Genomic DNA, 8,494 nt, shown 5'->3' on the forward strand with positions numbered 1-8,494 from the left:
AGAGAGAGAGAGAGAGAGAGGAATGCATTTCAGCCATGTTGACTCGCCGTCTCCGTGTCTGACGGATGGCACAGAAGTGGCGTTTGCTGGCTTAGTCTTGATGGGTACTTTGCGCACGGTTGCTGCGCAGTGTTCTGACATGCCATATAATGTACATAATTGAGTTGATGTTTACAAGATGGTTTCATAAAATTATGTATTAAACAAAAGCCTTCTTTCAAAAGTGAAACACGTTGTATCTTAGCCTTTACAAGAGCAGCAGCAATGGCACATCTGGTCACAGCGCACACAATACACGTGAATATCACAATAATACACGTTCCACAGCACACATCGCTTCACGTTAGCGGACCAACACATTTTGTGCCTTCGGGTCCAATCGGCGTGTCTGATGGGTGACGATTTGCCTCTGACGGAGACCAGTATCCCGCTCGCCGGCGTTCACCGTTTGGCCGGCTCGGCTGACGGCGGCGCCCGCTCGTGCTCGTGCAGCCACACCTTGAGCGGGTTCTTGCGGCCGCGGCAGTAGTTGCCCAGCGCCCCGCCGGCCGTCACCACGCGGTGGCACGGCACCACCAGTCCGAAGCTGTTGTGGCCCATCGCGTAGCCGACGTGCCGGCTGGCTTCTGTAACGCGGCGCTCTGTCAGCAGCTCGTGATCCAGGGAACGGGTGTCGGGTGCAGGCTCCAAGGTTTCATTTAACCCGAAAGGCGCCGCGCCCCTGCCCCCGTCCGGCACTGGAGAGTCCCGACTAATTCCTCCTCAAATTACAATCCCCTGGGACTAGTTCAACGCGACCCGGTCGCGGAGATGTAATGCGAAGTCTACAGTTAATGCGCACGTAGCCTGGTGGCTAGGTCGATTATGATAAACTTTGGTATAGCTTCTTAGAATGGAGTTATAGTCAGTTCACAATCCATCAAATTATGTTGGACTGTGTAGGTACTTCAATGGGCGTGAATGTGACCGATTTACCTTGATACCCTCTTGAACTTATCAAGCTTTACTAGTATCATAGATACTAGACTTTCTTTCAAAATTAAAACATGTGGTCCGTACTTACTTGGATTTCCACACAGCGCCGCCAGTTGACCATAGGAGATGGTTTCACCGGGACCAACTTCATCCTTCAATTTTTCCCATATTGGTATACACGACACCGCTACGGAAAGTGAAAATATTTTTATTAGTGTTGATCATACCTTTTTTCTGCTACTAATGCTTTTCAATATTCTGCTCCTGAACATCGAGAACACCTCTACAGTTTGACCATTCCTTAGATTAACCGATCTACCAGGTTGGCAATCCCCTCTCGAGACAACGTGGATTCCTGAAAGACTTCATTTTGGAAGGAGGAAACGAGGCCCTTTACCTTAAGTGACACTAACAACACGACACGGTAAGCCATGGAACTTTATTACCTTTAACTTGACCATAGCAAAGCTTCGGCGCCGGCGTCCGTTGGTGGGGGTTCCTGAAGAACGACCTCAGCCACTGTGCGGCCTCCTCGATGTGCTGGCAGTCCGGTCCGCTGTGGCTGGTCACGTCTCCCCAGACTTCCCTGCAATCCAGAACATACTTATTCGGGGGAACCTGCCAATTACACATAATACCGGACCCATCCCTGGCCAAACAGATCAAATGGCCTTCCCAGAAGTGACCAGTGACCAGCAGCAAGAATGTTGTCAACACTTACAAGGTACACAATGCCTTATCTATGTCGGCCAAGGGCATTGGGCGGCATATAAATAAAATGACCGCTTTGACGGCATTGAATTAATAAAAATACAGCCGTACTTTAGTTCTGGTCATTATCCTCGCATATTGTATCACATATCCTAGAGTTTAGTTCGGTACCATCATCACGCTAAGCATTAAAATCTCTAACAAACACAATTCAATTCGTGGACTACATTAGCACTAGGATAGATAAGTAGTCAAAACAATCCCTCAAAAATAAAGTGTGATTTGGTATAAAAACCAGACCTGCAAGTAGAATTACCTCGCCTTTAACTCATCACAGGGGTCTCCCATCTCCCAAGAAATACTGTGCAGCCCAGCTTTACAAGCAGCTATTTTTATATCACATATTGGAGACACAAAGGTTGCCAGACTTGTATCTTTGTGCTGAGATGTTGCCAACCAAGCATGCTTGTCCCATTTTGTGGCAGAGTTGGAGAACTTTTTTGGCTTGGCTCCCATAATGTCTTGAGCATTGAATGTTGCGTTTACAACTGAAATATAAACATTATATCAGGGTTCACCCTTGTTCAACCTGACTCATCATCATCACACTGTTCAAGCTGGCAATGAATGAAAATTTCTGACTGTACAGCTTTTACTTGGTAAGCTAGATTTGGAATTACATTATACCTATTGCCCACTGCCCAGCTCTGTCATAGGTTCACGCAGTTCAGCAAAAGGGAACTATGTGGCTTAACACGAAGGATTTTGATTTGATTTCAACAAAACTAAGGAAGTAGGTACTTGGGCAGCACCTTTCTTGGTCCCCTGTTACCTGAAGTAATTATGAATTACATCTTCTGGAGTATGCAGTGGCCAAGGGACCTGCCATATTGATTTTGATATATAGTCTAGCATTACTGGCAACAAGCAGTAAATGAAAAATATGGCTTCCTAACCACTGTTCTTTGGATAACTTAGGTACGAAATCTGACAAAGCTAAAGCTGCTGTGTATATAATTCACAGTTTAAGTTATTACAATCACAGGATGCTTTCAGAGAGTGGTTTCAGTAACCAATGCCAGTGTCTTTCTTTTAAATTTTGGAAGCAATTAATTTGCCCTCAATTGATGATAATGTGCCTATTTATTGTTAATGGTAATACCAATCCAACTATGACAGAAACGACAGGAACAGAAACTTAATAGTCACAGTCATATGCCTAAGTCAAAAGGCATAAAGGTGCGTGGATGCTCTTACAACTACCTTAAAGGGACTATCCCACCTTTAACATGGGGGGGGTGTTCACGGGCACCGCACACTGCTGCGTGCGGTGTGTGCGGTACGTCCAGCAGGCGTGGGGGTAGGGGATGGGTAGGCGGCTCTGACGTCACGGCTGCGTGCGGTGGACGGTCCGCTGTGGCCAGTCCCGACCGGCCACAGCGGTCGCTGTGTGCGGTGACGCAAGGCTGACGTAGGGACGCAGTGGGCGGAGCTTGGAGGCTGTGTGCGGTCCGACCGCACACAGGGCCCGTGAACAGCCCTGGGGTTTGACTTTGAGTTGAGATAGCCAAGTTTGCGGCGAGGTTCCGAAACCACTATCTATCTAGGTTGCAACCCCCGCGGCCTCTTGGTGTTGAAGAAATTTGTTCCCTTCATTTGAAAATGGGCCTTGTACAAGGCCCTATCTTCAACATGGAGCGACCGTTAGTGTGACGTCACCTCGTTTAGTCATTCTGATTTAAATGGGTTTGTTCGTTGAAAAATCGCTTAAAACTTGGTCTGAACTTTGTTGTGGTGCCTACAGAGTAAAAAGAATCAGCTTTATGACAGTAATGTGGCCTGGGGAAGGAGGTAATTTTGGGCTGTGACGTCACATATTTGAAAGTTTGTGTTTGGAATATGGGAAGCCTAAGATGTTTAATGAAAAATAAATGCCAGAACCGTGTTCCTGGTCATCCAATCTATAAAGTCGGGCACAATTTAACTGGTTTTAACAACATTTTAGAAGGTGGGATAGTCCCTTTAAGTTATAGTAGGTACTAGGGAGCAGTTATCACTTATCAATAATGATAATGAATTAAAACAGTTTTGACAAGAACGTTTCATTGAGCTACTTGAGCACATTACTCTGATGTTCAAAACTTTGGGGTGACTGCAATATCTAATCAAATATCAGAAATTCAAAATTTGAATGCATGTAAGGCCCCCTCATACATTCAAACACCAATTGTTTTGTTCAAGGCCCTATATACCGTTTTGATACAGGTTTTGATATACCTAATATAGTCCCCGGTATTAGTATATATAAGGTCACAGATAACAGTAGTACTACTGTTATCTGTGACCTACTGTTATCTACTGTTATCTGTGATAAGGTCCGAGTGGCAAACCGATTACGAAAAGCATACTATACGATGTATTTTGACCTCCTCATTTCATATCTGATAGTTCTTCCTTCTGGAACCAAGTATCAAAGCACCTATGAAATACTTACAAGTTACAGTTACCGCAAATCGCTACCGCACTCCACACACCAACTCCACACTAGCGCAATCAGCGCAATGTGCCGGGCGGCAATTACTTGCGCAAAGCTGGCCAAGGTCAAGTAAATCAAGGATGATATCTAACAGTTGCTATTCAACTGTGAATAATGACGTCATAATACTTCTCGCGGCGAAGCAGCGCAGTGCCGAAGGCAATGCCTTAGGCAGCGGCGTATTTAGAAAATCGCGAAGAAGGGGGCCAAGGGTTTGGAGGGCGCCGCGCCACCTCACCCAAGGAGGGCGCCATACGGTCGCGAGATAAAAAAATCGCTCAGTGGGGGTTGGGGGGTTGGGAGGCGTTTTTTACCATGCCACCAGTTTTTTTTTGCGTAACCTCGTATAGGTCGTGCTGCATTGATTTTGCATCGTGTGTATTCTTTATACTTCAGGTCACAAAAGGTCAAGTGTTCTTGAAATGCTGCGCCGAAGGCGCGCGAAATTTTTGAAAACAACCTTTTCCTCCGCTTTTTAGGCACGCCTTTTATACGATCACTGTTCAAAGCTCCTCTCGCTCTTTTACCAAATTTGAAGGTGTAAAAAATACCTAAGGTTTGGTCGGGCCGCTGCCACACAAACTGTACAGAAAGCGTGGCTCATGGGTGTCGATGTATAAAAGTTTATTGGCGGTGGCATATCTACGCACCAGATCACCGTATCGGATTGATACCGGAGCGCGAGATGCGTAAACATCATCCAAATTACCTCAGACCAGCCTTCATAACCTTCTCACAGATGCATAGTGTACCCACATAACCAGTTTCAAAAGTACGTCGAGTATAAAGTACGTATGGAATAAGTACGTCAAGGACGGAAGTAGGCGTAGGTATCGCAGAGGTAGGTACATACAGTACAAAGTACGTATACCTAGACAAAAGTACCTACGTCAAGGAAGAAAATACGCATCGAAAAAGTACGTAAATTATAAATTACGTATATCGCTAAGCATAGATGTCGCAATCGGTCGCAACTACAGCGAGACATGCAGTGCAAACGGTAGCAGACAGCAGTAGTTTCCCCTACCAAAGTGGTGGTTTTCTACCACAGACGCTCGTCGAGGTCGGAAATTCCAAATACGCGTTTCAATCACCGAAACTTCAGATGCCTGCTGTTGCGCCCGAACCTGTTGACAATACTTAATCGTAATCCATATAGATGCCATGATGCACGTAAAGTAGGATCAATCCGTTAAGACCAAAGACGTGTTTTATGCATCGTAGAGCGTAGATAGTTTTGGTAGGTATAGATACTTCATTCATTGTGCTGAATGCACGTTCATTTGCGGCAGTTTTCACAGGCAAGACATCAACTATGTGCAATAGAACGACTAAGTTGAAAAACATGCCAAAGGAGTAAATAAATGATAGGAGGGCAGCGATCAACGGATGTTGCCAATAGGTAGAAGGGCTGCGATCCACAGGAGGGCACTAATAGGTAGAAGAGCCCCGATCAACATCCCGAGTTTCGACAGTAGGGCACCGATAGGTAGGAAGTTGGTGAGCAGCAGGAGGGCGCCAATGGATAGAAGGGCAGCGATCAACAGGAGGGCACCAATAGGTAGGAGGGCGCCGATCAACAATCAACAGGAGGGCGCCACCAGGTAAGAGGGTGGCGAGGAACAGGAGAGCACCAATAGGAGGGTGGCGATCAACAAGAGGTCGCCAATAGGTGGGAGGGCGGTCATCAACTGGAAGTCGCCAATGAGCGGAAGGGTGACGATTAAAATGGGGGTGGCAATGGTGAGGAGGGCGCCTTTGCTCAAGAGGATGACACGAACAGGAGGGCGTCTGTGCGGAGGGCGCTGGTCAACAGGAAGGTGCCAGTGGATAGGAGGGCGGTGATCAACAGGAGGGTGCCAGTGGTTAGGAGGGCGGCGATCTACACGAGGGCGCCAATAGGAGAAGGGCCGCGATTAACATTCAACAGGAAGGACTAGGGAACCAATAGGTAGGAGGGCGGCACTGAACAAGAGGGTGCCAAAAGGGAGAAAGGCGGCCTTCAAAATTTCACATGAGAGCGCAATAGGTAGGAGAGCGCCAATAATTATGAGGACGCCGATCAGCAGAAATGCGGCAATGTGTAGCAGGGTGGCAACCTACAGGAGGGCGCCTTCGGGTGAGAGGGCGCTTATTTACAGGACAGCGGCTTACATAGGCGACCACCGTTACGCTTAGAGAGCTACAGCCTACAAATGTGGTTGGAGGGCGCCCGAGGGAGCCCTTCAACCGTATTTGGAGGGCGTATTTGGAATGGGCGTCCTCCGAGGGCACCCTCCATCCGTATTTTCCCTGTAAACACATTCGCGATTGGAGGGCGCCCTCCAGTCGCGATTGTTTTTCGATTCGATTATATCACAATTGCATTTGCGATTGGAGGGCGCCTTCGGCGCCCTCCAATCGCAAAGGGCGCCTTCGGCGCCCAAGGGGGGGGCCATGGCCCAGTGGCCCCCCCCCCTGCCTACGCCCCTGGCCTTAGGAGAGATTACAGGCAAGAGTAAATCAAATATTTTTAGGTTAAGTGGTTATGTATCTGGCTTCAGGCCGAAGGCCTGAAGCCTGATGCATGACCACTTAACCTAAAAATATTTGATTTACTCTTGCCTGCAATCTATTCCTGCAAGTAACTTTTTCCTTATCCCCGGTAGGCAAACATCAGTAGGTTAGGTTAGGTTAGGTTAGGTTAGGTTAGGTTAGGTTAGGTCAGGTTAGGTTAGGTTCCTTTTTTGTAATTATGACGTCACTTTCATCACACCATTCGTATCATTTTCTTTTTCCCCACCCAAAACCCCTGTTCCTAAAATTTCCCCTGAAATGGCAGCAATCCACATATGGCAGCGCTACAACGCCCACGTTTTTCATTCGTCGCGTGTTAATGCCGCCGGGTGGTAGTGTTGTGAAATGGGTTGGTGATTTGGTGTTTTTTCCACGTTTCCAGTACATGTAAGTATCATTTTTGGATTCAGGATGTCAAATAATGTAAGAATGTGAAAACTTTATCTTTTAACAGGCACTCGGACCTTATGTATACTTTTACCTAGTCCCCTAATATACACCACCGCGTGCCCACCGTGGGCCCTGTTTCACCGGTGATAGCAGCACGCTGCTATCAAATTGCGCGAGCTGACGTAATGTGATGACGTCATACTGCTGACGTAAGGGGCAATTCTGGCGCACGATTGCCGCAATATTGTTTTACGTCATCAGCTAAATGTTCGAAGTTAATACGCAACCGAAGTGTGACGTCATGACTACTGGCTGGGGCATAATCAGCTGACGGCCCTGTGTTAAAGCAATGGGACGAAATTTTATCAGCATTTTTAGAACAAACTGGACCTAGTTAGATAGTTTGGGGGCCAGTTTCTAGGTAAACTGAGCATATTCTGTTTTTCTACGCCCAAAAAATGCTATGTTTCAAAGCGGAAAGGACCGAATTTCGCGAAATTGTTACGGGCGGCGAACTTGACGCACCAAATACATGACCTTGAGATGCGAACTGTGACCGCGTCGGGAGGATTTTAATGCGTAAGGTTTGACATATTTGAGTTTGAGCTGGATAAATAATTTTTATTCGTAAAAAGCAAAGGAGAAAATTCACCATATAAGTTATTTTGAAAATCTTTTTTATTTTAAATCCATTATTTTAAAACTCTTGATCTAAAATGTTTTGTATTTCTGCGTCAACTTCGCCGCCAATTAGGTTTTCACGAAATTTTGTGCTTTGCGTTGTTAGATTTTGCAATATTTTTTCATAGAAAAATAGATCATACATCGTTGTCCTAAATTCAGATACTAAAACTATCTAACTAGGTCCAGTTTTCTTGGGAAAGATCGGCAAAATATTGCCCCATTGCTTTAGCACGGGGCCGTCAGCTGATTATGCCCCAGCCACTTATCGTGACGTCACGACTTCGGTTGCGTATGTCCAAATTTTTCCTAAACCCAACTTCTTTTAAATACATCATATTGAAAAAATATATATCAAAAATATATATACTATCATGACTGCGTAAACTCTTACTTTTAGGCTCATACGTCACTTAATGCCGCCGCCAAGGTCGCGGCAATCGTGCGCCGGAACTACCCATTACGACAACAGTATGGCGTCACGACATGACGTCAGCTCGCGAAACGTGATAGCAGCTTGCTGCTATCACCGGTGAAACAGGGGGGTGTGTATCAAATGTACCCAAGTACAGTCGGACCCAGAATCCAACGGGACCCAAGATTCATAAGTACCCAGGTGCCTCAGGCTATACGGAAGTACCATAG

The 8,494-nt window shown here is 46.3% G+C and overlaps 1 protein-coding gene across 7 annotated transcripts; it reads right to left on the reverse strand.

Moving 5' to 3' along the window:
- Positions 1–182: 182 nt before the first annotated feature.
- Positions 183–7,292, reverse strand: LOC122370202 (methylated-DNA--protein-cysteine methyltransferase-like). Of its 7 annotated transcripts, none has more exons than XR_006254536.1 (5): positions 6,851–6,866; positions 4,181–4,388; positions 1,422–2,234; positions 1,064–1,162; positions 183–626 (listed from the first exon to the last, which is right to left on the reverse strand). XR_006254536.1 is itself a non-coding variant. In XM_043345596.1 (5 exons), exons 2-5 carry the CDS (start codon positions 2,200–2,202, stop codon positions 442–444), a joined length of 624 nt encoding a protein of 207 aa, XP_043201531.1. In that variant the 5' UTR covers positions 2,203–2,234; positions 7,268–7,292; the 3' UTR covers positions 183–441. The 7 variants fall into 7 exon arrangements, 5 of the variants coding, with proteins under 5 accessions (XP_043201531.1, XP_043201532.1, XP_043201536.1 ...); XM_043345596.1 differs by lacking the exons at positions 4,181–4,388; positions 6,851–6,866 and adding an exon at positions 7,268–7,292 and having other exon boundaries at positions 1,422–1,561; positions 2,003–2,234; XM_043345597.1 differs by lacking the exons at positions 4,181–4,388; positions 6,851–6,866 and adding an exon at positions 7,277–7,289 and having other exon boundaries at positions 1,422–1,561; positions 2,003–2,234.
- Between the last annotated feature and the right edge of the window lie 1,202 nt (positions 7,293–8,494).

This window comes from Amphibalanus amphitrite, unplaced genomic scaffold (assembly GCF_019059575.1).
Source record: "Amphibalanus amphitrite isolate SeventyFive unplaced genomic scaffold, NRLGWU_Aamphi_draft 001108F_arrow, whole genome shotgun sequence".
Lineage (NCBI taxonomy): Eukaryota > Metazoa > Arthropoda > Thecostraca > Balanomorpha > Balanidae > Amphibalanus > Amphibalanus amphitrite.

Excerpts from the sequence above, each read along its gene's own strand:
- LOC122370202 (XM_043345596.1), bottom strand. The coding sequence starts at position 2,202 with ATGGGAGCCAAGCCAAAAAAGTTCTCCAACTCTGCCACAAAATGGGAC. Across the intron at positions 1,562-2,002 it reads TGTGATGAGTTAAAGGCGAG|GGAAGTCTGGGGAGACGTGA; the intron begins GTAATTCTACTT and ends TCTGGATTGCAG. Across the intron at positions 1,163-1,421 it reads TTGCTATGGTCAAGTTAAAG|CGGTGTCGTGTATACCAATA; the intron begins GTAATAAAGTTC and ends CACTTTCCGTAG.